General features: G+C 47.3%; 12 protein-coding genes across 12 annotated transcripts; 5 read left to right on the top strand and 7 right to left on the bottom strand.

The window, feature by feature from the left end:
* Window positions 1–513: 513 nt before the first annotated feature.
* Window positions 514–852, bottom strand: N7511_010404 (uncharacterized protein; the record flags this gene model as incomplete). Its single annotated transcript, XM_057132781.1, has 2 exons — window positions 514–575; window positions 627–852. 2 exons carry the CDS (start codon window positions 850–852, stop codon window positions 514–516), a joined length of 288 nt encoding a protein of 95 aa, XP_056980769.1.
* Window positions 853–2146: 1294 nt separating this feature from the next.
* On the bottom strand, window positions 2147–3889 carry N7511_010403 (GMC family oxidoreductase; the record flags this gene model as incomplete). Its single annotated transcript, XM_057132780.1, has 1 exon — window positions 2147–3889. The coding sequence occupies one exon, from the start codon at window positions 3887–3889 to the stop codon at window positions 2147–2149; it is 1743 nt and encodes a 580-aa protein (XP_056980768.1).
* A 4215-nt stretch (window positions 3890–8104) lies between these two features.
* Window positions 8105–8948, top strand: N7511_010402 (GNAT family N-acetyltransferase; the record flags this gene model as incomplete). Its single annotated transcript, XM_057132779.1, has 2 exons — window positions 8105–8221; window positions 8340–8948. The coding sequence occupies 2 exons, from the start codon at window positions 8105–8107 to the stop codon at window positions 8946–8948; spliced, it is 726 nt and encodes a 241-aa protein (XP_056980767.1).
* A 277-nt stretch (window positions 8949–9225) lies between these two features.
* On the bottom strand, window positions 9226–10763 carry zrfC (putative ZIP Zinc transporter; the record flags this gene model as incomplete). The annotated part of the gene is made up of 4 exons (XM_057132778.1): window positions 9226–10002; window positions 10054–10291; window positions 10343–10483; window positions 10537–10763. 4 exons carry the CDS (start codon window positions 10761–10763, stop codon window positions 9226–9228), a joined length of 1383 nt encoding a protein of 460 aa, XP_056980766.1.
* Window positions 10764–11431: 668 nt separating this feature from the next.
* Window positions 11432–12426, top strand: aspf2 (major allergen Asp F2; the record flags this gene model as incomplete). The annotated part of the gene is made up of 3 exons (XM_057132777.1): window positions 11432–11822; window positions 11879–12327; window positions 12385–12426. 3 exons carry the CDS (start codon window positions 11432–11434, stop codon window positions 12424–12426), a joined length of 882 nt encoding a protein of 293 aa, XP_056980765.1.
* Window positions 12427–12648: 222 nt separating this feature from the next.
* On the bottom strand, window positions 12649–13707 carry N7511_010399 (oxidoreductase, short chain dehydrogenase/reductase family; the record flags this gene model as incomplete). The annotated part of the gene is made up of 4 exons (XM_057132776.1): window positions 12649–12849; window positions 12912–13025; window positions 13090–13201; window positions 13253–13707. The coding sequence occupies 4 exons, from the start codon at window positions 13705–13707 to the stop codon at window positions 12649–12651; spliced, it is 882 nt and encodes a 293-aa protein (XP_056980764.1).
* Window positions 13708–14503: 796 nt separating this feature from the next.
* Window positions 14504–17017, top strand: N7511_010398 (uncharacterized protein; the record flags this gene model as incomplete). Its single annotated transcript, XM_057132775.1, has 14 exons — window positions 14504–14622; window positions 14761–14871; window positions 14942–15061; window positions 15126–15144; window positions 15195–15384; window positions 15440–15486; window positions 15541–15595; window positions 15655–15773; window positions 15824–16090; window positions 16147–16268; window positions 16315–16487; window positions 16553–16618; window positions 16671–16751; window positions 16809–17017. The coding sequence occupies 14 exons, from the start codon at window positions 14504–14506 to the stop codon at window positions 17015–17017; spliced, it is 1698 nt and encodes a 565-aa protein (XP_056980763.1).
* A 347-nt stretch (window positions 17018–17364) lies between these two features.
* Window positions 17365–19992, top strand: N7511_010397 (Zn(II)2Cys6 transcription factor; the record flags this gene model as incomplete). Its single annotated transcript, XM_057132774.1, has 6 exons — window positions 17365–18543; window positions 18594–18846; window positions 18896–19015; window positions 19074–19475; window positions 19527–19609; window positions 19816–19992. The coding sequence occupies 6 exons, from the start codon at window positions 17365–17367 to the stop codon at window positions 19990–19992; spliced, it is 2214 nt and encodes a 737-aa protein (XP_056980762.1).
* Window positions 19993–20357: 365 nt separating this feature from the next.
* Window positions 20358–20561, bottom strand: N7511_010396 (uncharacterized protein; the record flags this gene model as incomplete). The annotated part of the gene is made up of 1 exon (XM_057132773.1): window positions 20358–20561. The coding sequence occupies one exon, from the start codon at window positions 20559–20561 to the stop codon at window positions 20358–20360; it is 204 nt and encodes a 67-aa protein (XP_056980761.1).
* A 758-nt stretch (window positions 20562–21319) lies between these two features.
* N7511_010395 (toxin biosynthesis protein) lies at window positions 21320–22814 on the bottom strand (the record flags this gene model as incomplete). Its single annotated transcript, XM_057132772.1, has 4 exons — window positions 21320–22199; window positions 22252–22360; window positions 22417–22555; window positions 22617–22814. 4 exons carry the CDS (start codon window positions 22812–22814, stop codon window positions 21320–21322), a joined length of 1326 nt encoding a protein of 441 aa, XP_056980760.1.
* A 2181-nt stretch (window positions 22815–24995) lies between these two features.
* On the bottom strand, window positions 24996–25241 carry N7511_010394 (uncharacterized protein; the record flags this gene model as incomplete). Its single annotated transcript, XM_057132771.1, has 1 exon — window positions 24996–25241. The coding sequence occupies one exon, from the start codon at window positions 25239–25241 to the stop codon at window positions 24996–24998; it is 246 nt and encodes an 81-aa protein (XP_056980759.1).
* A 39-nt stretch (window positions 25242–25280) lies between these two features.
* N7511_010393 (uncharacterized protein) lies at window positions 25281–25805 on the top strand (the record flags this gene model as incomplete). Its single annotated transcript, XM_057132770.1, has 1 exon — window positions 25281–25805. One exon carries the CDS (start codon window positions 25281–25283, stop codon window positions 25803–25805), a length of 525 nt encoding a protein of 174 aa, XP_056980758.1.
* Between the last annotated feature and the right edge of the window lie 1292 nt (window positions 25806–27097).

Raw genomic sequence — 27097 nt, 5'->3', positions numbered from 1 at the left:
GCCTTTTGGAAGTGAGCCTCGTTCTTTGGTAGGGTTAGCGATGTTAAAGTTGAGGTCCACGGAGGTTAATTCAGTTTGACGTCATGTTGGGCGAAACCCAGATATATCAAATTGAAGAAAAAGGTCATATTCGTAGTCATTGTAGACGTTGCATTCTCCAGATATGGTGATAGAAGATGAGTAGATGCGGTGAAGCCCAAGTGCACGGAAAAAGATGTCAGAAAGCCGAGATTTTGATTGAATCAATTGCTATGGCTGTAGATTTCAGAAGCCGATCCGAGGAACTTCCAGTCTCAAAGAACTCACCTATGAAACAGAGGGAAGTTCCTCACAGGGCCTACCATAATCATAAACAAAGTGCCCCTCCCAATCGGTCAAAGATGCACTAAAGATAGAACTCCCATGGCAACAAGATAGTGCGACCGTACCCAAATAACTCCCCTGTCCCTAAGATCGTGCAAATCATATTCGTAATCGATGTCGTGAAATAGAGAGAAAAAAAGAGAGAGAAGTTCATGAACTGCTGTCTTTGACTTCAGTGTGGGGGCGATAGTAGCCCGACCCCGCTGGGGTATCTAATTCCGTGAGCAACACTATCCAAGGAACAGAGAATTGAGTTCACATACAGCGCGCCTCGAGATCTCGAGGATCAGAACAGGCTTGCATCAGACCGTCGAATCCGCGCGCCCGCACTTGCGCCATGTATATCTTCTGCTCGTTGCTGGCGCTGAATCGGCCATCTTCGGCATCTGGGCTTGGACTGTAATGCTTGAAGAGTGATGCGCCGAGGGCCGTGGCAGCGAGACAGCCGACGAGAACAATGACAATAATGGCAGCGTGAGTGAGAGCCATGATTCACTCGAAATGGAGGATCGGGGAATTGTGGATCGTGGCGTTGGAGTAAGTAGCGTCGGGTCAGTGCATGGTGAGTGGGAGCCACTAGGGCTGCAAAGGATGCAGATTCACGTGGAAGAGGGCGAGAGAGATGCGGGAGATGCGGGAGATGCGAGAGATGCGAGAGAAAAAGACAAACGAGTGTGGGAAGGAAGAGAAAAACCCCGAGCTACACAAAGGCAACGCAAAGCGACGCTTACGCCAACGCCGATGCCTCAGATTTTCAACCTGATCAGTCCGAAATCGGATTCTGATTGGTCTGGGGGTTCGGGCCTTGTCTTGGTTCTCTTGGAACCGAACTTCATCCTTTGAAACCGCGAATCAACCAGAATAGCCATTCAACAAAGCTGACGTGGATGACTCGGATCCATTGTTGGCCGGGAAAAGCTTGTCTCACCCGTCGGACTTTGCTGATTGGCCACTTCAGTCCAGGATACAGTGGACTATACAGCAAAGTCACATATAACTCATGAAACCAGGCATAATACCAGGCATAATACCAGGCATAATACCACGTGCAATTGAAATAGAGCCGAGTAGAAACGGTAACCTTTCACGAGGGCCACAGAAACTACCCAAGATCCAAAAGACAAAAGCACAAAACAAAGACATCAACACTAGGCAGCAACAAATTGAAAATGACGCATACAGGAACATCCCACTTCTTCATCCATCATTCTCGAGGCAGATTACAGGTGTGAATACGAATGCGGGGATTCTTATCAACTAGTTTCAATCAAAGGAGAGTGGAGGTATCCGTAGAGGTGCCAGAATATTGCTGGCTACTTCATAGTAATCTTCTTCTAACAGCCTTGCAGATCTATCAATGACCAAAGCACCATTTGTCGGGCTTGATTTCTCACTAAGATGGTACGACGAAATGACAGGTTACGCAACCATTTGAGGGCCCTATGATAATGCCCCAGATACACCGACTCAGGATCAATTGGTCGATGCACTGGCATTTCTGGCCAATAAGTGTGTCTATTCATAAGGAAGCCAGTATTCACTTCTCGTGACCTCATACTGAAACACTTGACGCTTACAGTCCGACCGGCGCGTAGATGTTCCCTATCACTGTGAAAGTTTGAGTGAATATTGCGGAGAACATAGCAATTACAAGTCATCCATTGTTTGAATTGTTTATCTGAGGTTAATTGGATGTAACAGAATAAATCAAATCAATCTGGTCTGCGACATGATTCAATAGACTTTTACATCAGCAACATACCATGTAACATAAACACCTCAATCATTTATAAAGATCCTTGTGATCTGCCTTGATCAGATCAGCACCCTTTTCAGCCACCATATATACCGAGTTCTGAATACGGCAATCTGGAATAACCGGCATGACAGATGCATCGGCAACACGTAGGTTCTTGATCCCATGAACCTTGAGAGTAGGATCAAGGACACCTTGCTTGATATTCTTCGACAGACGAAGAGTACCACAAGGGTGGAAAGACGTCTGAGAGCGATCCAACACCGTCCTCTTCATCAACTCATCATCATCCAGGGGCATTTCCCAAGGGTACTCGTCCTCAATGATATCCTTGAACCCCTCACCCTTCATCAAAACATCATAACTATACCTAATACCCTCACGGATAGCAATGATATCAAGCTCATCATTGAAGTAGTTGAGATTGATGTTCGGCTGCTGAAGAGCATCGGCGCTATTAAGGGTCACCTCACCACCCTCGGAAACAGGTCGAACAAGATCAACCATCACGGTAATGTAATTGCCCTTCTTGGGTGTCGGGTAGTGCCACTGGAACGCACTACCGAACATACAAACGAAATCAAGTTCGAAGTGCGGCTGGCCATACGGACAGAAGGGATCGACTCCACCGTTGGCGGCTTTTGCCTTGCGGTATTCAGGGTCCTTCTCGAGATACTCGTCGATACGAGGGAAGCCGACCATTTCAAGGAATCCAGATGCGAGTGGGCCACTAAAGTTTTCCTTGTAGGCCACAATTGCTTCGTCGCGCTTAGCACCTTCTCGCAAGACGTGCTCGTCCATGCCGTATCCATCTTTCACACGGAGAACGAACGGGACACCAGGGTGATCAAGCAGATGCTTGCCTACGTGGGGAGAGTCGACAAGGACGTCAATGTTATGTTTGGTCAACTCGCGCTTCGGTCCGATGCCACTCAGCATGAGCAGTTTCGGGCTTTCGAATACACCCTCGGTAACGATAACCTCGCGGGTGGCGTAGAGACTTAGCTCATTGTTGGACTTGGTAATCACAGTCACACCCTTGCAAGTGAGGTCGGATTCATCGATGATCAGACACTTGGAGTGGGTCTCGGCCAGCACAGTGATATTCGGTTTCCCCTCGAGACAGAGGAAACTCCCCGAGCGCTGACCCTTATAAATGGTGTTGACGCTATGTGTCAAGCCAATCATCTCGCCATCAAAGATGTTGTCTGTGATGGGCTTGCCGGTAGATTTCCAAGCCTGCGTCAGGCGATCGCGGAAGGGCGCCATCTCCGGGATAAGCTCAGAATGAGAGATGAGGATCGGTCCTCCACCACCGATGCTCTTGAGCTCAGCAGGATGCTTTCCAGTGTCATCGTGATAAGTAACGCTCTTCCGGAGGTAGGGCTTAAGATAGTCCCAGGTCCATTCCTTGCCTCCGTACTCTTCCCACATATCGAATGTCCCTTTGCTTCCGGGGGCCCAGGTGAAATAGTTGAGCGAGGAACTGCCACCGAGGGCCTTGCCGCGAGTATTAGGCTTCTCCACTCGTTCGTAGTCATCACGCTTGATCATGGTCGTCTTGTAGGCCCAGTCATACTGGCTGTTTCGGAGCTCCATTGCCCCGGAGGGAGTTCGGATCTCGGGAATGTCGATCGAATTGCCAACACCGGCTTCAATGACCAGAACTCTGACATCAGGGTTCTCTGCCAGACGCATGGCGACGGTGTTACCCGCCGTACCACCGCCGACAATGATGAAGTCGAAACGAGAGCCTTCCTTGACAGTCATCTTGGGATTTCCAGGAATGTTAATTGGAAAGGCTAAAGGACTCAGCTGAGGAGATTGAGAAATAGGAGAAATGAGATTGTTGGGATAGAGTTGAGACAGAACCTTGAGCTATCTTATATACACTGAATTCAACCACCTAAGAAGACAGTAAAGTATTTTGAGGGGTTACAAGATGTTTTCCAGCTGCAGCTAACAGTTCCACGGTGACCTCGATGAGCTACCAAGCAATGGAACTTCTCCTTTGGGCTTACTGGCTCACTAAAAAGGCCAAAAGAGCCGAAATATATCACTCTGACGATATGTATACATTTTCGTGAAACCACACGGGTAAATTATTATTGGCCCAAGAGCTATCTAATTTGGGTGCTGTAACCACTGCCCCGGAATTCATGTTATTGAAGCCCACTCTCGCCAAGCCACCTCCGTAAACACTTGTTCTAGAAATATGAGTCCATGGCGGAAATGGGAATTTGCTCGATAGGCGTTCGTATCCCAGAGGAAGTGCAAGGTTTCACGGATCTGATCGGAACCAATGACACACCCCTGGGGCACGTACTTTATGATCTAAGACACGGAAATCAATGGAATTTCTGGCCGCAAATAAGAATATATATCCACTGGCTCAATATGACCGGAGAAGGAGTTGCTGCCAAGAGGATGATGGACTCGGCGACGAAATAGAACCGTCTTGCCGTTTAACCCTGTTCCAATGATTGTCAGCTCTAAACCATCGTTCAATCAATAGTTTTTGGTTACAATAGCCTGGTTTGCTAAATTTGTTGAGTGGGAGCTTTATGAGCATTAAGCAACAACCAATATTCTTAGCTCCGTACATTCTAGGTTCAAAACAATTAGTCCATGGGACGAATTTCGAATGTCGCTCATACCAGCTACTGCTCTTTTTGGATCAACAATACATATTTCAAACGGACTTACCCCTCATCTACTGTATGAATCAATGTATCTAGAAGGCTAATGTCTCAAACATACTATGCGCAGTCATTTAAATAAGTAAGCGCATTAACAGCAAAGAGGTGACAAAGAACTCCGTTATTGTAACAGCAAAGATGCTTATTCAGAGTTTTATACTCTGACTGACATTAAATTTTATGAAGAAGACGTACAACAACAATAATAAAAAAACGTTGAGGCTGCCTAGATCATTTGATTCAAGCCGAGTCGCCCAGCCAAAGTGCTCGAGGGGCAGCTATGAGATGATAACTCTAATCAATTTTGTTCTACATCAGATCAGCAGGTCTTCAATTTCTGTCAGTCGCGGAAGAGTTAAAAAAAGCTGAGGACAGGGCAATTTCCTATTTGGTGCTAGTATTGGACTGGGAGACACTACAGTAATTAACCACCATAAGGCTGACTAGTGCTTTCAAGTCAACCCCCGCAAATTCCAAAAATGGAACGAGATGAGATAGCTATAACAAGATCTATTTTGTTGCTTCATTGCTACATTCATCCGGTACCATCGTTGCACGTCTCCTAATCGTTGAAAGCACACCCATGATTCGGCGATTCGGGCTTCGGCGTCTATACTCTGTCAGTGCCAAGCTACCGGGCAATTTTAGGATATGCATGGCTGCTGACCTTGAGATTAATGAGTTTTTATTCTATTATCTTTATATTTCTGCCACTAGACCAGGCCTTGGCAACCCATGGCTTGTCGATTTTGAACGCCCAAGGTTATTCTCGGCCGAACATTTGATTATCCCCGCCACTTTGGTCCTTCTATCATTCTGGTCAAATTTCACAATTATTTGAGTCTTTATCTTTCTACACTTTATCCTGAGATCACTGATATTTAATCATGAGACCCGATGGCATAGAAGGAGCCTTACAGTACAGGATGTGCGTGCGTGGCGGAAAGAAACCCCAACAATCAAATGATATTTTTGTACTTTTCCATAACCAAAAACCAGCTATACAAATCTGCTTTGCTCAATTCCGTCAGAAGTAATGTCAACGAAGTCCGGTTTTCTTGTCGCATGGCTAAATATATCATTTGACGACTACATTCATATCTTCATTTTTACTACGAAACTCAAGATACTCAGAATCCAACTTGATCAAAGCATTTAACAAAATACGGTCATCTGGCTTTTATTGTTTTTCAACAACAACCGCCGAATATCCAACCATATCGGCTATCTTGGCTAAACATGAAATGTGAAGCTTCATGCCACGCTTACATGCAAACGGACCAACAGTGAAGGCCAATTCGAAGATTACTAAGTGACATAAGATCGCATTAACTTAGATGATTCCTTTCCACTCGCTAGAAAATTTGTTCTTTTTATGATTTATCTGTATCACCTGCAGTGTCTTAAAGATTGTGAACATTGGGTAACGCAACTTGGATTGAAAGCAACCTTAAAGTATACATGTAGCTTCATAGAAGAAATCAAGGGGTAAAAAAAAGCTTAACGTTAAGTTCATGATTATTCCTAAGCTATCACTACAGCTAATACCTAGGTATGAAGATAGATCTACGGCTTTACTGTTCAAGGATCATTAAAACTACGGCTCGATGAATAATTTGCTAGAAGTCTGGGGTTGGATTTGATTTTTGACATAAATATATACTCTGATCTAAAAGAAACCCATTTCATATTCCTAGTCATGAAGAAACTATAAAGTAAATATCGTGTATGAAATGATGAGGGGTTCGACGATTCCCGGTGTGACATATCAGGAGTAGTTTTCTGGATTCAGTAGTTCAGGAATAATTCTGTGGCAAAGGTCCTGTGAAATAAGTCGACCAGTTTCCATGTTGCATCCCAGTTCAAGAGTTTTGATGTGCTGTGCCAACCAGAGCCGAGACCAATGGCATACTATTTGAGAACGAGTGTGTCCATTCTCGGTGGCTTCAAGATGAAGCATGTTTAATATGTAAATAGCTTTTTTGAGCTCCTGGGGTATGTCGGGGTAACAATAATGAGTGTTACTCAGGAGAAACGCTTGTGTCCGTAGAATGTCAATGACAGCAACCCGCTTGATGGGTTCCATTTTAGATTTTTAGTAGTACGGTCAGAGAAAACGACGTATTGTAGTCGTAGAGGCTATAGAATAGAATGTGAGAGAACAGTGTTGTTGATTTAATGCTGCGAATGCTACCAAATGGGCGATTTGTGATTATTTGTACCTTGGATTTGAATAGAAGCTTATGAACAAGAACACTGTCCGAGCTACATTCTTTGTTGTTGTTACTTTTCGTGAGACCAAAGAACGGCAACAAGGGAAACTGCACATACGTACACCCAGACCCCTCTGCTGCACCCTTTGTCTATCCAGAAAGGCATTGTGATTTTCATTTAGCGGTCAGTGAGAGGAATGAGACCTTTTAACCAACCAAAACTCGTGAAAAACCTGCCGAATCATGCCTACCATATCGAGTGATCTGAAATGTTATAACAACCCCAACTTGTCAGGATTAGCTATTGCTTACTCTGAAGCTACCAGACCTGGTTCCTGAACCATAAGAAATAAAGTGCGCACTAGGGAGACCTTAGATATGGTCTCACTCTGATCTGATTCCTTATCGATCCCTCAGCTGATAAGATAAGCCCCCCCCCCCCTTTTTCAGTCCGCAACAACCTTCCTATTTGCGAATAGCCTCCCCACCTGATCCAATACGCTCCGATCCCCGCGGTTGTATTGCATATGAGATGAATTCAACGAATAACCCCAGATCCTCCAGACACTCGAGCATATTGAAATTCAGTGTCTATGCAAGGTGTCATGTGGTCTCTAGTCACATCTGCAATTACGGAACTCGCAGTGGAATCCCCAGTGAAACCCCCTGTGCAATCCGGCTGGAGCTGCCTAGAAAGGTTAGTGAGATCGCACTGAAAGGATAACAGATAAGAGTGGTCCAAGCGGATGAAGCTCAGCTATTTGAGGGCCCCGTCCGTCCTCGGTTCCTCTGTTTACCTCCTACACATACACATACTCACACCTGGATTGCTGACAACCTTACCATAAACAAAGACGTTGCTACTCCCTCTCCTCAACTTGGTCCATCACCACTTCAATTTTACTTAGATGGAGGTTTTCTCTCACTGTCCCCAACGGCTCCATTGGCATTCTTATACTATATCTCTGTCTCAACCTCTTCGCAGAGCCAGTAGAAAAAGTCCCCGGGCCTCTAAACTTGTCCGTTGATCCGACTATCGTCTTTTGCGAAACCGTAGTAGCAAGCCAGGAACTATGGCAATCGAGATCGTTCCGCTGGCCCAGGGTGATATACCTGGGGCTGTAGACTGTGTGCAGAGAGCATTTTCGGATGACCCTTATTTTCGATGGGCGTTTGACGATCCATCCAAGGTATGAGCTACCTTCCTTCAATCGTCATATCCTTGAGACCTTGTGGCCCAGAGAAAAAAAAAGAAAAAAGTGGAATAAGAGTGAAGTGAAGACGCAAGGAATAACGGGTCTGTCATAGTTCAATATCCAACGAAACGCAGCCTCCCTCGCGGCCCATTTTCAATACGGCATTAACTGCAGCTGTCCCATATCCGTCGCTAAGATAACCCGCGCGGCAAATGAGACCAAAAACGACCTTGAAGTCCGTTTACCGCCCGGGACTGTGGTCGGGGTGGGCTGGTGGTATTCGCCACAAGCTCCATCTAAACCGCAGACTTGGTCTGTTTGGGCGCAGGAATGGCTTCTCTCATTCCGCCAACTCATGAACAACATTCTCTTCTTCGGTCGCGGAGGTTTGAATGTCCGCCGCTACTGGATCTGGAAGCAGGTGCAACGATCCGCCCATGACTCTATCTGGCAGGATCCTCGTGGATATTACTTTTGTAATGTTGTCGGTGTGGATTCTGAGGCGCGTGGCATGGGTGTTGGAAAGAAGCTCATGGAAAGTGTCATGGAGAAGGCTGATCAAGAGGGAATGCCTTGCTACCTTGAGAGCTCTAAAGGATATCCTAATGTGTGCATCTATGAAAAGATGGGCTTCGAGCTTGTCAGAGAGATTGAGTGTGTGGATGGAGGAGATGTCTGCAAGGTATGTACTGACGGCTTCACTCCCCGATTATGTGACTAACCGAAGCAACCTCAGCTTTATTGCATGATTCGTAGACCCAAGTCCAAATCCTAACACCTCAAAGCAAGTTTAATATCAGATACAGCACAGGGGCTTTAAGCGAGAGAGATTGACATGACAGAATTTCGGATTTTAGCACTTGAGATCAACCTTCTTGAAATGACTTTTTTTGTTAGCAATGGAAGCGAATATACTATCAGAAGTCTTCAAATATGTGCCTACTCAAGACCACTGAAAAGCATCTCACCGAATGAGAAAGCAAGTGAGCATTGCAAGCTCAAGCCCATTTGCCGAGTAAACCCATCAACACAAAGCCAGTAACCAAGGAGAAACCTCCAGTGAGAACCTTTCCAATCTTAGCATTCATCATTTCACCCCCTTCAATTACCCAGTCACGAGCCCACATATCCACGACACCAACCCAAACCAAAACCCCAGCAGACAGCGCATCCAATGTTCCAAGGGCAATCAAAGTGCTTCTGGAATTACCATTGAAGGTGTGCAGCACACCAAGTCCAATAGCCATCCCGATAGGCGTGATCAGCGAAAACGCCGTTGCCATAATCGCCTTCGAGGGGAATATAGCGCCCGGAAGAGTCGCAATGCGAACACCGAGAGCCAGGCCCTCAAAGAATTGATGGAAAACAATGACCACCAAAAGCGTCTTGTAAAAGGAATCTCCGGCAACAACGAGAGTGAGACCAATCAAGATACTGTGGAAAAGAACACCGGCCTCCATGACGAGGACTGAGAACTTGCTGTTAGGTAAAGTGGGATCATAAGGGCCATGGCTGTGCCCAAGGCAAGCGAGTGTGGGCTGCTGCTGGCCCTGGTGGTGATCGAACTGGCCCTTTTGAGACGGTTGCTGGGATTCCGGAGGCGATGTCTCAGTAACAGTTCTCTTGCTGTTGCGAGCGACGACCACTCTGTGGCCAATGAATTCCAACAGGAAGGCGAAGAATATACCGGCCATGACGACAGCCGAAGTAGTGGCTTCGTACTCCAGCTCCCCGAGACACTCGTTGGTGAACATGAGGTTGGCATGCGTATAGAGCTAGACCAATCTGTTAGCTTGGAACAAATTGATTAAGTTGACACCACTTACATGGATGAAAGCCGTTGAAATGATGATACCAGTTCCGAACTGCTTTATAATTGTCGATACCACGCCGTTGATTGAGGCGAAAGGAAGCTTCAGCAGTAGAATTGGAGCGAAGACACCTATCGCACTAGTAATGAGGATGACGAACAGTGTGCCGATTCGCAAAGGCACATCGTAGTCTCGTGTCTGGCTATCGCATGAAGCATGGCTATCTTCGGATTCACCCTCACTGACGCAATGTCTAGATAAAAAGTTAGAAATAGTGACCAAAGGTGGATCTTGAAAAACTGACTCAACACCTGCGTGGAAATGGCAATTTGTTCCACTTGATGATTCTTCGTGATTATGATCATGTTCACTCTCAGTCTCGCTCTCTGTCGTTGTTTCTTCCTCTTGAATTAAGACATCATTTCCGTCAGCATCCATGCAGTATCTATAATTTCCACATTAGTTCTCTGTTACAGTATCCAGATGCTGGCTACTTACGATTCCCTTCCATGAGAATGGCACCCCGTGTACTGTGCTGGTACACCAGTTGTAGGAGTGGATGTTGCAGAGACCAAGACTTCCTGGCCTTCTCCATTGATGCAATAGATATCTGACCCATGACTGTGACACCCAGTTACGGATGATGTCTGTGCTGTGGTAGTTGCCGTCTGTCCATATACTCCAGCAATGCTGAGTGATATCAGGAAGGATTGCAAGACGAGCATATTGCAAAGAAGAATGCTCTGAACAGGTAGTATAGGTATAGTAAACAACAAACCTCAACGCATGAAACAGTTTTCAACATGACCAGAAGCAGGAAGCCGACCACTCTAAAAGGCCATTCGGTAACCGGGATGAGAGCACCTCTCGAGGGTCTCACCTCCAAGGTTCCCGCCGCCAAGCGGAAGACCCTTCTAGCTGTATGCCAAGAAGAGTCTTGGACGGAAAAGAGGGTCTTTTCATCGGAGAAGATCGCTTCCTGTCTCTTGTTCCTCCAAGGTACTCCCGCCCAAGCCTCTTGGCAGCCCTCCGCCGAGCCTTTCTCTTGGCACCAAAGACAACAATTTTCACCTTCTGGTTGCAAAACTAGGTCATTACGGAGAATTAAGCCCTCAAGGTCCTCCCTTGGCAAATATAATATCCCGAGTACCGAGGAGAATGGGTTAACATCCCGCTTCCTATTCTGGATTCGGTGGTGTGTGAACTAGTCCCAGCATAGAATCTGTGTAAATGAGGATGTGACAGCCACCCTTGGCAAAGAGGTGCGGCGATGATTTCAAAATGGTGGATAGAGAGTGCTCGATCAAAAGTATGATCGGATCAAGTATATAAAGGCTGTAAGATGCCCTCGCTATGATATTTGTAAACAAGATTTCAAGCTTTGATCGCCAGCATGTTGTTCCTGACCTTCTTGATCTCCTCCGCAGCAATTGCTGCAGCCCTGCCTACTTCTGGAGTCCCCGACGGAAACCAGACACAGCCCTTTTCCCAGACCGGGCTCGCACCGTGGAACGCCGGTGCCGTGACTGAATATCCTATTCATTCCAGCTGCAATGCAACACAGCATCGCCAGATTGAATTGGGTCTCACCGAGGCCATTTCTTTGGCTCAACATGCCAAGGACCATATTCTGAGATGGAGCAACGAGAGTTCAATTTACCGAAAGTACTTTGGTGATAGTCCCTCCATGGAAGCCGTTGGCGCGTTTGATATCGTGGTCAACGGTGATAAGAAGGACATTTTGTTCCGATGCGATAATCCTGACGGAAACTGCGGGCTTGAAGGTAAATTGTTCATCTATTCTTGTTCAAAATTCTCCAGCTAAAAATTCATTGTGTAGGCTGGGCCGGACACTGGCGAGGTGAGAATGCCACCGATGAAACTGTGATTTGCGATCTGAGCTACGAAACGCGTCGTTCCCTCTCCACAATGTGCAGCCTTGGATATACTGTCTCTGGGTCTGAAACGAATACTTTCTGGGCGACTGATCTCTTGCATCGGCTGTACCACGTCCCTGCCGTGGGACAGAATTGGATCGACCACTTCGCCGATGGCTATGAAGAGGTTGTTGACCAGGCGAAGGAGAATGCCACTTTGTCCACTCATGACTCAGAGACTCTTCAGTACTTCGCTTTGGAGGTTTATGCATATGATATTGCCGTGCCGGGGATTGGTTGTCCCGGTGTTCAGCATGAACATGAAGAACACGTTGATGAGACAACGACTGAGGCTGCGTCTCCTTCTGCGACTACCGCTGATAAACCTTCTGCGACTTCTGATGTGCCTGAAGTAAGTAAATCCTCCCTTTTGTCAATTAACTTATCCCATGCTAACCAGCTCCCCCAGAACTGCCATACACACGACGGGGGCGTTCTTCATTGCACATAGGCGTGAGAAAGGTCTAAAATGTCATCCCGACGGGAGGAATGTTCTTATAGATTCCCTAAAAACCACGCGATTGCAATTAGTCAAGTGAAACAAGAACAATATGTGCAATTGAATATCTATTCTTCAAAATTCTGTATACCAAATCAAACCCCAAAGTCAAACGCCGTAAGCATGCCACATCTATTTCATCCGTCGTTTTTAACTTCATCTAACAATAGTCACTCACGCCGATGCACAGTGGCCACCATCAACACGGAGATCTGCGCCTGTCATCCAAGCACTAGAATCAGTCAGCATGTAGATGGTCGGTCCCTTGAAGTCCTCAGGGGCACCAAGACGCCCGAGGAGAGCGCCACGCATCCAGGTCTCCTCGACCTCAGGCTTCTCCTTCAGGAGAGCATCAGTCATGGCAGTGCGAATGTACTAATTGAAAAAAATATTAGACAAATATGGTCAAACGAAAGAAATGTGGAAAGGGTGCTTACACCGGCAGATAGGGTGTTCACGCGGATATTGTGTTGGCCCCATTCCTGGGCGACGGATCGACACATTTGATGGACGGCAGCCTTAGATGAGTTGTACGCGGTACAAGTCAATCCCTAATGAATGAAAAGTTTGTTAGCACTCTGTTTCTATGTTCAATTTGGGGGGTAGGAGGCAAACCCGGTTGGCGATCTGGCCAGACATAGACGCGATCATCACGATGCTTCCAGGAGTCTTCTGCTCAACGAAGATACGAGCACAATGCTTGGCCGGAATGAATGTTCCGAGGACACTGGAAAGCTATAAGCATCATGCTATTCCTTTCTGAATGTTTTCGACTCACTTGACATCAAGCATCTTGCGGTACCCCTCAACGGGATAGTCAAGCGCAGGAACCATCTGTTGGATACCGGCGCAAGTGATGGCACCACGAAGAGGCTTGTTGCGACGCATAGCCTCCGCAGCAATATCCTCCAAAGCCTTCTTGGTGACCTCTTCGTTGGTGATATCACAAGATTTATAGGTCGCCTGTAGACCGCGCGCCTTTGCAGTCTTCTGCACAACAGCCCACTCCTCCTGGCTGGGCTCAGCCAGAAGATCGAGACAGGCGACGTCACCGCCAGCTTCCAGGACGGCGGTGGTCAAAGTCATACCAAGACCGCGACCACCACCGGTGATCATGACTGTGCGACCGGCTAGCGAGAAGAGGTCGTTTGTCGGCACGAAGGCAGCGGGAGTCTCGTTAGACTCCGGCACGACAGCCGGAGTGGTGTGGTCGAGCGAGATAGAGGGAGTCATCGTGAGAAGAGGTTGGGATGAGGATGTACAGAAGGGTGTGGATTTGAAATGTTTGAGGATTCTTTTTCAAGAGTGGAAGACATCTACTTCATATAGTATACATGCTGTTGTACCTATCTGCCTGCAGCGGCTATATACAACCTAACTAGGAAAGGGTTGAGCTGGAGGTCCACAGGGGAAGGATATTCGACGCGTGAAACATCAGTTCAAGGTCTAAACCATTTCAGCTTCATCGTGCCGACAAATCATGCCGATGCGGCCCGATCGACAGTGGACACGGAGAGTCAGACGAGGTTCCTATGACCTCGGGGGTGCTAAATATTGCTGTATATGGCTAGTCTGGGATGCAGAGTCGCGGGGAACGGAGCAATAAACTGGGGAATAAACGGGGCTGCGGTGCCTGAGGAGTGCAGATGACATCGGTGGTATCGGTTAAGTGGAATATTGCAATAGCGAGACAACTTGACCCATACCGATATAGAAACAGGTGATCTACACTTCGCTATAAAGAATTTATGCTCGGTGGCATTGTGCTTAATATTGCCCAATTTGGAAATACCGGCTTCTGCCGTTTAAGAGCTTAGCCGGTATGGGGATGCCCGTCTCGAGCCCAGGGCTGACCCCGTTCGGCCCAGCCCTTGTCATTTTCCAACAAAGTATGCTGTCAAAATGCCGCTTCTTTTCTGTATTTGCGAAGGATGCAAGATGAAATAAGGACAAAAATGACACGTAAAATGGAAGTCTACACTTCAATAAGACATCCCTTTAATATAACTAATTGCTAAGCGATCCATACATGCGGGATTTAATCGGTCATGGCCTCCAGATGCACCCCGCAAAACACGGGGACGACCCGACCCAGGATGATGGCAACCCGGGGGAGTTGAGATCGCCGGCGCGGGTCATTACGCCACGGTATTGTTCAATCTGGGATGGCGCCACTCTTTGCCTTGTACAGATTATGCTGCAGTTATACAATCAATTTATAAAAGCTGCAATGCCCCACTGCTCTGACAAAGTCCGACTAAACACCCCTTGCTGCTAAATCCCCAGATTTGCACCCCCGGTCAATTGTTTGAGGAAACAATATCTCACCATGACTTTCCTCGTGGGTCGGTTATTATCATATGCTATTACGGCTACTGCTGGCAGTGGCTTCTTGCTGTGAGTGGCTGTCCTATACTGGACTGTTGCTGTTTCTATTTCCTGGGCTATTCCTGACTTGAACAACCAGCTTTGGTTATGACCAGGGTGTGATGTCCAGTCTGTTGACTGGCGATGCGTTTGTTGCTACTTTTCCTGAAATCGATACAACCAGTACAGGACATGGAAGTTCTTCTTTGCAGGGAACAGTGTATGTGGACTTCAATTGTACGCTTTCAATGCTTCATTCTAACTAACCTGTCATCGAAATGCAGTGTTGCCATTTATGAAATAGTAAGTGGGAATCCATCCATCATCTTCCTATAATCAGCTAACAGACAAAGGGATGTTTTTTGGGTGCAATTATCTCTCTATGCTTCGGTGAACAACTCGGTCGTCGCAAGTGTATCCTGGCTGGATGTGTAGTTCTTGCCATTGGTGCTGCTCTCCAGGCTAGTGCCTACAGCATCCCTCACATGATCGTTGGTCGCATTGTTGCCGGTGTTGGAAATGGCCTCAATACCAGTACTATTCGTGAGGCTTCTATTCTACTCAAAATAGTGAATCGAGGTTGCTAATATCGCCGAAGCCGTTTGGCATTCGGAACTAAGCAAAGCGGCAAGCCGCGGCAAAGGAGTAAGTTTTGCTCTGAATCTTGTTGTAAATATTGGTTCTGACTCTTTCTATTAGCTAGCCATCGAATTGGCCATCAACATCTTTGGTGTCATGCTTTCATATTGGGTTGGTAAGCTTTCTTCAGGATCTTTTTCTATAGACCTACGTGCTAATAAATGACCCATCAAGATTACGGAATGAGTTATGTCAAAAATGAAGCCCAGTTTCGCTTTCCCCTCGCTTTACAAATTCTGTTCGCTATTCTCACTTTCATTGGCGTGCTCTGTCTCCCCGAGTCTCCTCGTTGGGTTCGTTACAGTCCCTCCTAGTTTTCCATTACTCAACTGACTTATAATAGCTCATCAAACACGGCCAAGAGAACAAGGCCCGCCAGATTATTTGGGCCCTCCAACACAACGCTCGGGAAATCGAGATGGATGATCCCGTGGTGAATGTCGATGTCACAGAAATTACTCGGGCAGTTGAGGAGGAAGAGGAAGCTGCTTCTGGGGGATCATTCAAGCTTCTTTTCCAAAACAACAAGCAGCGCTTCTTGTACAGAACTTTGCTTGGAATGGGAGGACAAATGATGCAGCAGATATCGGGTATCAACTTAATCACCTACGTGAGTACTTTGATACTAGAAGAATCTTCAATTTGCATTTACTGACAATATTACAGTACGCAACTGTTATCTTCGAACAGTCTGTTGGAATGTCTCACCATACTGCGTTGCTCTTGGCTGGTTTCAACGGAATTGCATACTTCTTCTCTTCCTTGGTCCCTATTTGGACGATTGAACGGTACGTTAAAGCAAATTCTTGCTTGATCGTCAACTAACTCTTGCAGTCTTGGTCGCCGCAAGCTCATGATGTTTGCTGTCATTGGACAAGGATGCTGTATGGCTATTTTAGCGGGTACCGTCTGGGATGGTGGACATGCTGCCGGCTTGGTTGCGACTGTCATGTTATTCATGTTCAACTTCTTCTTCGGTGTAGGCCTTCTCGCTATCCCTTGGCTTTGTGAGTACCGCTATTTTCCAACCCCTTCTTTACATGAGAGGTACTAATAGCTGACATCAATACAGTGCCCGCAGAATATTCACCACTGGCAATTCGAACTCGTTCAGCTGCCATGGCCACTGCCACAAACTGTTAGTGTTGCAATCTTTCTTTCAAGAGGCTGAAACTAACACCTTTATTCAGGGATCTGCACATTCTTGGTTGTGGAAATTACCCCCGTTAGCATTGCTAACATTGGCTATAAGACTTACATTTATTTTGCCGGTTTGTTTGATCAGTGGATCTCATATTGAAACCAGTAATTTGCTAACAAAGTTTCAGTCTTTAACTTCTGCTTCCTGCCACTCATTTTCTTCTTCTATCCAGAAACACGAAATCTGACCCTGGAGCAGATTGATCGCCTGTTCACGGGCGAAAAGGTTCAGCTCTACTGGGATTCATCCATGGGTATTGCAGGAGATGTCGACACTCGTGTCGGCAATGCCACGATGAAGGATCTTGAAAATATTCAAGCACAGCATATTGAGTAGTTTAATGTGTTTTCGGGGGAGTATATACCCAATAGAGCAAGCGATGGCGCTTAGCCTACCACGCTATATTATGCATTGCTTTGTACACTGTTTTAAGTGAATTCCATGAATTGTATTCCAACTCCACACTTAAGTATACATTCACCCCCAATCTCGCAAGATGACTCCCCTCGGGGAATGCCCGGTTCCTCTCCACAAAATCGACCATCGAAAAGTTGCCGAGTGGGGGCTTGGCGTCAGGACCTTCGGCGCGTAACATTACCCAATTCGGTAACCCACTTCCGCCACTCTTCTACATCCCATTCTATGCTTCCAATTTACCAACATCGTACATGTTTTGCGCAACAATGTCGAACATGTTTTCGAATAACCCAGCTAATGAAGATAGAGAGGGAATGCCCCAAACTTCAGTCCCAGACCTGCAAGGGTTGAATCCCCCTACGGGCGCAGAGCGAAAGAAACGCACGCGGACTGGATGTGTCAATTGCAGTCGCAGACGGCGAAAATGCGATGAGGCGAAACCCACGTGCACAGGCTGTAAGCGCCGGGGCGACAAATGTCAATGGCGCATGATGGGTGCTTTTCGCGACTCGAATATCAAAGTGTTGGAGTCAGACCATCCCTCTATGAGCCAAGGGGTGGCAGCTAGCAGAAACAAGCGCCATAGTAAATTCAAGATCGTCAATACTGCGAGCACACGGACCAAGCGTGCACCTAAGCAGCAGGGTCAGCCCTTACCTGCCCCAGAGCAAGGACCAGGGCATGGCTCACCTCCACCATCGGCCCCAGACGAAAGTGATACACCGGTCCCTGCGGCTATTGAGAGGAATGATTCAGATTCCGCCGCGCCTCTGGCTGCCAATGAGATATCAGCCTCAAATCCTGGGGTAAACCCTGGTATATCGCCGCCATACTCGAGTGATACGTCATCACATCCACGCAAGACATTCAATGAACCCCCAGGACATATTGAACTTCAAACACATGTCAGCCCTCTGGGCCCTCAAGTACTATCACCTCATTCTCACTATGATCCAACCCTTCAGTTCGATTTTCAACCGTCTCACAGTAGGGATGACTCTATCTCGCACCCTTATATCAATTCCAGTCCCGAATACGTAATCAATGATCTCTCTGCTCTGAGGGGTCTTCACCAAGATACTCAGTTCCACTCCTCGGTGGCCGACTCGTACCAAACGGGACAGTCACCGGTTTTTGACCATGGCATCTTCTCCGACCCAACTGATCTCATCAACGATGTTTTCCTTCCGGGATCTGCATATGAGGCACTCCACACTACGCTACGAAACCGCCAGCTATGGACTGCGAGACCCGACTTTCCGAGTCGCCGCAGCTCGCAAGATTCTGTTCCTATGGTGCATACACCAACAGGGTATAGCGACGCTGGTTCAGTTGCGAGGACGGCAAGGGGATCCCGGCATTCGGGGATTAGTAGACGGTTTGAGTTATCACCCGAAAGAGAACATGTTCTGTGGGAAAATTATCTTCACGAGATTTGCTCGTGGGTGAGTCAACTCACTGCCAAATGGATTGGAGGTCAAGCTGACTCCCAAAGCTCGACATGTTTGATAATCAGCGACATTTCGCTTCAACGTTCACTCAGATGGCCAAAACTTCAGCCCATCTTCGATATTCTATCTTGGCGCTGTCGGCACGACAGCTCGAAAGACAGCAAAATGCGAAATCACAGTCTGAAAGTTTGTCACTTTATCAAGAAGCCATTCATCTCCTTCTACCCGAGCTAGGAAGCAAGACAACCCCTGTCATTGCGTCCTGTGTTATCTTGTGTGTCTTGGAAATGCTGAGTTGTAAGCTCTTCTGGCCTCTGGATCTTGCTCAATATCTTATCGGAAATAGGTAATCCCAAAGAATGGCGTCGCCATCTAGACGGATGTGCGTATCTCATCCAAGCAGCTGGTATAAATGGATTCTCTGGAAAAGAGGAGCAGGCGCTCTTTTGGTGTTTTGCTCGAATGGGTATTAGCTCTCTACTACTTTCACTTTGATCCAATCATACTAACATGCTCATTGTTAGATGTGTGCGGTGGGCTTATCTCCGAGGAGGAAACCATCATACCAATCCATAACTGGAGACCCAGTGACATGACTTACAATGAAGCAGCACAGATATTCATCGCTTCAGCAAAGACCAACGTCGAAACATATGCCAACTACACGGTATATCTTGTCGCAAGAGTAGTGAACATTCTGTTCGGATGCGCGTCCAAACCAGATTACTCTTGCACATCATGTCAATCCGTTCCTAGCGATGACGGTGACTCCTTTGTTCCGCGCTGGGCGGATGCATTTGATCGCGTAGAGGAGTGGTATGAAAAACGACCGGCACAGATGAAATCCATTTTCAGTGTCGCCGCTTCCGAACGCGAAGGTCGTGACCGGGCATTTCCAATTGCCTTATATGGAAATGGGTCGGCGAGTAAGTATCATAGCCTGCCCACTTTGGAACTCTCGAGCTCATAAGTATTAGTTTCCGGAAACCAGATGTATCATGTCGCTGCCCTACTGCTTCTTCAGAGGAAACCAAAGACACTGGCTTTGAACAAGAGACCGGTAAGTTTGCTCTTTTCTATCTCGGTTTCACTATCTCCAACGCTCAAGAAACACTAGAGATCGGTTCTTTGGCACGCACGACAGATATGCGCGATATCCGCATCTAATGCACACCAGTGAGTGTACCTGCTCTATTTAAAATCCAGGAATGACAGACCACTGACTGGGCGGTTCTTCGCAGTGGTTGCTGGACGAATGCATTACAGCCTCTCTGGATAGCGGGCAAAGCCATGTCCCACTACTCGGAGCATGCGGCCATTGTTGAAACTTTGGTCCGAATTGAGCGCGAGACTGGTTGGGCCACTGCCTGGCGTGTCGAAGACTTGAAAGAGTTCTGGGGGGAATATGATAACGACGAAGATTACGATGTTGATATGAACTAGTCATGATCACAACCTATGATGAAGGGTCTACTAATGACACACTGGAATTTATTCTTTAATGTACAGATTTTGTATGTGTAAAGAAGTTTCACTATTTCTTCTCGGCTAGTAGCTCGGGAGACTGTGACTTTTTTTTTTCTCTTTTTGTCCTAAATCTTTACTATTGCCTCAAGTCTCAAGATATCATATTTGCTATATTGTATAGTATTCGTTGTTCGCGCGCGAGGACAATGAGTTGTAGTCCATGGGCTCGAATGCACGCTCTTCGCATGAGGTGTTTTGTGTCCTCGACGGTCGAAGTCCCAAGGGAAAGTTGTAGCGAGGGCACGTACTGACATGTTTTTTTCGCTACGATGTATGTGAGTTCATCTGATAGGCGTACACGTGCCGGTGGTGCGAGCCACTTCCCGTTTTTGTCCCATTTGTACTGCTGTGGCCAGTGGTGCCCATGCGTGGGCGGTGTCTTCGCTCGAAGATGGATCGCCAGGTAACCATCGAGGTCGCTCTTTGCCCGCTCGTGCGTCGCTGTCGGCTTGGAGGGCGCCTCTTCGTATGGCAATCCTTCCCATTGTACGAGGTACTCTTTCGTTTCATGTCCGTAAGTCTGCGCCTTGTGCTTATTTGTTGGTGGTTTGAGGGAGCAGCATCAAGGAAAATCCTGCGTAGAAGTTGCATGATTTCGAGATTGATTTCTCCTAGAATCATTCCTGAGTCACGACCTCTCTGTTCTGCTGAAGGTGGATGAAGCGCCAGATTTAGCCGTTGGTCGATAGACCGAAAAGGTGGGTTAGAGCCATCTTCAATTCCCCTCGGTATGGCTGAATCATTGTTAGATATGCCAGGCATTGGCGATGATCGCGGTCATTCTCGTGGAGTTTCTTGGCTACGACGAATAAAATAATATTTGCTCCGTTGGCAGAACATAAAAAGTGGCCAAGAAAGTAATCAAAAAAGAGGTCAAAAACAAGGTCAAAAAGAGAAAGGTACCTACCTATTAAGCACTAATCGTCTCATACTGTTCACACTTTTATGCCAACCATTGCTTCCCTTACTTTCACTTCATTGTTTACGCTCTGTTTACCCTCCTTCGCCCTCTCAGAAAAGTCTCAACTTCTTCAACATCTCCACCCCAAGCAATGACTTTTTGGCCGTGGTACAGTGATGAACAGTGTCTGCACCAGGAAATTGCAAACACGCTCAAGAGGGAATACAGTACCTATCCTGAAAAGTTCACGTTGACTTGATTGCTAGAAGCTACAATGAAGACTGTATGTAAAATTCTATCAGCCATCTCTGAGGTTCATGCCACTCTTCTAGGTCTATCTGTTCAAATCTTCGACTCCCTTTTCGCGCGAGCTTCAATAGCACTAGATGCCTCAACCAATGCATTCACCCATTCATGTGGAAGAGTCGACTTCTCCTTAACAGAAAGCCCCTCCCATCCATCAGCAATGCGCTTCTCGTCATCCTTCCACCGCCGCGACTCCTGCGCCATCCAAGGCCCCATCTCAGAAGCAGTTTTGGCAACCTTCTCCAATGGAAGCGTATGGAAAGCCTTCTCAATAACAACATGCTTCACTTTGCCAGACTGCATACCGCCACTTCCACCAAACCCAGTACCCGTCCGCTTCGCAGCCCATTCCTGGAGTCCCGTCAGAGTCAGCTCGGACTTGGCCGCGCTGAGGTAGAACACCGATGGTCGTAGATACGGAAGTAACTGAGCTGCCAGCAATGGTTCGGCCCGGTAATGTCTTTGCTCACGGTACAGCGGGCCAAGCATGTCGGGCACAAAGAGCGGATCGTGGGCTGGGCTTGGGCCGTAGGTCTCGTTTTCATCTTCCTCGTCTGGTAGACCGAGGTGCTTGTGACGCTTGAGGTTCTCGCGATAGTACATCAGAGCTGTTTGGTGTTTCGTCGTAGTCTGCGTTACTGCAGGTTCCCCGTTGGTCGTCTTGGACTCGGGATATATCGCAGTGGGAAGGTCTCTCAGCCCATACTTCTCCCAGCGATCGAGCACACGCGGATCCCAGATTCGGAGCATTTTACGCGCTTTTGCTGCGGCTTCTGCTCGGGAGTTCCATTTGTCTTTGGCTTTGATTGTCATCAGCAAGAGGTCCTTGCGTTGGCCTTTGTCCTCGTCGGTGATGTGAGGCTCGGTGAGAATTAATGACGTAAAGAGTCGTGGATGCATCAATGAAAGGAAGATCCTGGGTCCGTATGAGGATCAAAATTGTAAATTTTGGGCTGCTTTTCACTCACGCTTGTACTCCGCCCAGGCTATGTCCAAAGCCCATGAGTGGTCGAGGCATCTCGTCGCGGAAATGGTTGATCATGTGGAGGACATCTCGGGAATGATCGAGCCAAGAGGCTGATATTTGTATGAGTTTCGGTCCACTGGCTGATGCCGTTCATATGAACACTTACGGCTGTTTCCCAGGTTTTGTTCATTGTAAACTCCACTCGCGTTTTGATGGGCACTATCGGCCATCCAGATCGCGCGAATGCGGAATTCATCTTGTTTGCTTCTTGCAAGAATTTCTTCCCATAATGGCTCGTAGAGCTCCTGTCGCAATGAAGCATATCAGCATGCAAAGCATGCCACAGGCAGCTCATAAGTTACTCACTTTGGGAAATCCGGTGCCGTGAAAGCCGATCAGGGTAATATCACCAGGTTGGGGGTTCAGGTTATCAAGGGGCGTATACTTCTTGATCAAGAGTTTTAGGGGTGCATCTTCGGTTGCTGTTGCACGGGGATATTCTCGAATGTGTTGCCCCTCAATGGTGTGTTCTGTCACCTGGAAAGGGAAATTGGAGGTCGCCATGGTTTCAAAAATGCAATCAATGGTGCTTGTGGCAGTCAATGAACGCGAGCATCAACCTGGGGAGGAAGAGAAAAGAAACGAACTGTTTCCGGGGGATTGACGAGCTGAAATCCCACCCGACTTTGCGATCCACGATCGACTTCGATCTCCAGCTGCATGAGCTCCACTGCGACGTCATCCCTGGGCAAATGCATGGTTTGTCTCCTTGGAAAATAAGTTGCTCTAACCCATTTCTGTGCGTTAGGCACTGTACAATTTCGTTACATATTTATCATTGCATCACTCAGCAACAGTCTGGGGCGTGATTGTGAAATGATCGTCGATGGACAAGGGTGAGCGGTGAAACACTCGAACATGTTCGACCGAGTCCGGAGATCTACAGTCTGGTGGAGCTCTCTCCTTAACCTGCTACAGGCTAGGATAATGCACTGCCAGCGGTCGAGATCTTACAATATATAACTTGAAAGATCATTGGTTCAAGAAAAAGAGAAAAGAAAGAAAAAAACAGATCCTATTCGACTCACCTCCAAAGATGAATCTCGCGCAGTCGTCGCGGTAGTCATCAAGGGCGGCGTCCACGGGTGTCTCCCCAGCCCCGAAGGGTCTGGCTACCCGACCAAAGAGTGTCTGTTGCAACTTTCCGTGTTGCGACTGGGTCAAATTTCTTCAGGAACTGCAGGGACTGGGCAACGTAAACGTCAAGCCGGATCATCGAGCATCTTCAATCCCGACGCGTGAAATGGCTGACAACACATTCTTCGTGTTTCCTTTACTGATTTAGCAGAAACTAGAATTGATTGATAATAAGATTTGGAGATGATTTATCTTTATTTAGAATTCAAGGACCTCCAGATCATGCCTTGGATCATGAGAATAAGCGCGAGGTTGTGATCTGTGCCATTTTACTTGACTGCATAACCAAGCAATGACCCACAAACAATAGTGCAATCATTGCCACAAAATCGATCAGAGACAAAAGGTTGGATTGAAACTTACGATTTATTGTCAAATCTGGGAAACGTTATTGGTGTGATTCAAGAAATCTAGTACTGCGGGTTTATGTGATGTCTCTGTATACTGAAAGCACATAGAAATAGCCAGCGACAGCCAAGACATAGATACCAGTAAATGGGCTATAGATAAAAGTCTCGATTGTCCAGGCCAAAGGCACTGATTTATCGTCCGTTATGTATATAATGAGACCGTGAATTCGCATTTCAATTGCTTGGGTTGGATCCACCATTGTGTAGTGAGGCGTACCAGTTGACGATATATATCTACATCACGCTTGACACAATTATTTTAACTCAAGGCTAGAACAAGAAGATATTACTGAAACAACGTAGAAATCCTATCTGAACTGTGATGAATGATTAATTTTGTGATTTGATATGGATCTATCACGCTCATCTTCAAGCTGATTAGCCGAGAGAACGTGTAGCATTTGCATATCGCCCCCGAATACGGCCATCTAACCCCAGTATTGAGACTACTGTACTACTATATTATAGTAAATTGACAGAGAGCTTTACTGTATATCTACAGTAAGCAGATTCTACAGAACATCTACGAAGGCTCTTAGACCCCACTCGTAGAATATGATCTATCATTTGGCGGGATGTTTTTTTTTTTTTTTTGGATAGACCTACTGCACTGTACGATAGCCCACACTCTTCTCCGTACTGTCTAAGCAGGTGCCCACCATTGAGATCTACTCTCCGTTGCATAGCCAAGCTTCGTCGATGCTGCATCAGATAGGACTATCAAAGCACAGAAGTGGGAAGCACATGGGACTAACCCATGAGATGGCCACGGAAGAAGGAGCTGCATTTTCAAGCAGCCAAAAAATGCAATCAGAGTCGCATCTGCCAATGACATATTTGCTTCTTATGCAGGGGAAAGAAAATCCCTACCATGAAAGGAGCGAGAATGCTGCCCGGGGGTGGCACGAGATGTAGATCCAGGGATGAAAAGCAAAAGGGGACAAGTGAGGAGCCTTGCATCCCCGCCAAAATAGTTCACTTCACCAAAAGGTGGCCTCGAATGTACAGGTTCAAACATTCGCAGTTCTAGAAAATCCACGAAGTTGCCGAGAGTCCAAGTCCACTGAATATTAGGAAGCTGCCACCACTCCCATTTCAACGCACACGGGCACACCTCCGCCCTTCGACTCCAACTATATCAATTATCGTTCATCATTTGAGTGATGAGACTGCCGCGGGCCAGCTGGACTTGGAGTGCATTCCAGGTTGATACGGCATTGTTTATGTACGGCGGTGTCTCAACAGTCGCCATTCCTGTCGAGGCCATCACCACACCACCTCCCAAAATCAAAGAACCCCGTCCTGTATCCCGTTCCAAATCCAAGCGACAAAGCCTGAAACGCTCACTTTCCAAGATCTTCTGATCTTGGACCCCCACCACCATTCTTCCCGGCACCATCCCTCTTGGCCGTGGAATATCGCGATGAGCTTACATGGACTCGGAGTGATTGGGGCCCAGGTGGCCGCATCAATCAAGAGTCACGACGAAAAGCCTACCTCACCTCGTATCAATTCGGGTCGGTGTTCTATCGTCTCATCACCTACCATTTCTATCACCGAGAGAGGCCACCAGGAGTTTGATCCCTCAATCGGTGCTAAGCCTTGCTCACCTTTCTATCGCCATGGGAGTCCCACTATATCCTACGAACAACTCACCTTTGAGAGTAAACACAACAACAACTATCGAAGTCACCTGCGGGATCTTGAGAACGCTGGTCCGTACTTGGCCGCCCGTACCGACAGTCCCCGCCGCTCCAAGCTATGGGAAGAGGAAAACAAGCCTCAGACATGGCTGCAATCCTTGAGCCACAAACAAAAGATGGCACTCAAAGCAGTGATTGCGGTGGTGACCGTTGGAACTATGATTGCAATTGCGTTGGGAATCACCGCTGCTGTGGGAGGAGCCGCATGGAAATCCAGTGCCGAGAAGACCGCCATGGGAGAGTAGGTTTCTCTTCGGCTATCCCAGTGGATAAATATGTCACCGACCCACTACGCAGCGACCTGGGTTGATTCGAGTTATTATCAGTGATGGGGTGTTAGGACCTCTTGGGGCAAGGCCGCAACCCTCGTTTTTGAGCTTCACGTGTCCTTGGGAGCTGGCGTGGCAGGGGTTTTATGTATTTTTACTATCCTTAGATCTCACAATAACAAGATGCCATGGACCTGATGGTCGTGTTGGGAGTGATCACGTGAATATACTTAGCGCAACACGGAACAACGTAGCCCCGACCCGGACCCCACCGCACCTACAAAAAGCCGCGAAGTTTTTCGACCTTCCCTTCTTTTTCTTTTCTTCTTCATCAAAAAAGCAACGGAGCCCGCCACGACCATCGTTCTGTCTTCGGACGAATTCTACGACGATGTGTTGCCTTCGCCCCCGTTCGCGGGGGTGATCGGCTCTGGAGATTGATGATCCTCGATAGGAAGTTCGTTTCCCCTTAGTGTCTTCTTCAGTGAGGGCGATGGGATTCGAATGTCGAAGACGGGATACATTTCCTTGACTCAAGCTGCTAAAGCTGAGCAAGTGTAGCGGCCTGAACAATGAATAAACGTTTGGCCAAGTAACAGTAGATCATCCCGGGAAAGCCTTTGGTTCCCTTCCAAGGTTGCTTCTCTGGGGGTGACATGCATGTGCATTTGTGTCGGGTTCGCGGTTACTCAAGTGCCTTGCAAGTCCACACTGGGACGATATGTAAAATCTGCATGGGTTTCTATCAATGCTTGAAGGTTCTGTCGACATCATTGGGAATCTCAGGTTGTCAGGCGGAGGGCTGTTTGCCACATCCGAAGGTCGGACATCGTGATCGTCCATATTCCAGTCTCTTTGAGACATCCAACAACGATTGGCATCACACGTCAACGACATCCAATGTAATTCGAAGGGTTTAGACATCAATCTCCTACTCAGAGCCTGTTTGGTTGACTAGTAGGGCCTGTGAATGCTACGGTCCCTGTCCTATCCCTATCAAAAACACCTCTGGAATGCCGCAGCACCACCTTCCAAGGGACCACACGACAAATGTTTAAGATCTACACTCGATCGAGGGGCGTTTACGCAGTGCTTAATGTTGTTTTTCATTCTAGACGACATTCTCATGGAGTCTTCCACGCCTTGGCCTCACCTCGAGCCCTAGTGTTCATTCAGATGCCGGCATTCCGACCTACTGGTTGGCCTGGTCATCATGAATGTAGAGCAAACTACTAAAGATCTAAACATCTCCAGAGGCTTTAGAAAGC

The sequence above is a fragment of the Penicillium nucicola genome, assembly GCF_028828085.1.
Source record: "Penicillium nucicola strain IBT 29836 chromosome Unknown utg000010l, whole genome shotgun sequence".
NCBI classification, from domain to species: Eukaryota; Fungi; Ascomycota; class Eurotiomycetes; order Eurotiales; family Aspergillaceae; genus Penicillium; species Penicillium nucicola.
Note: the sequence above shows the minus strand (reverse complement) of the source record. Positions and strands in the feature narration are given on the sequence as shown.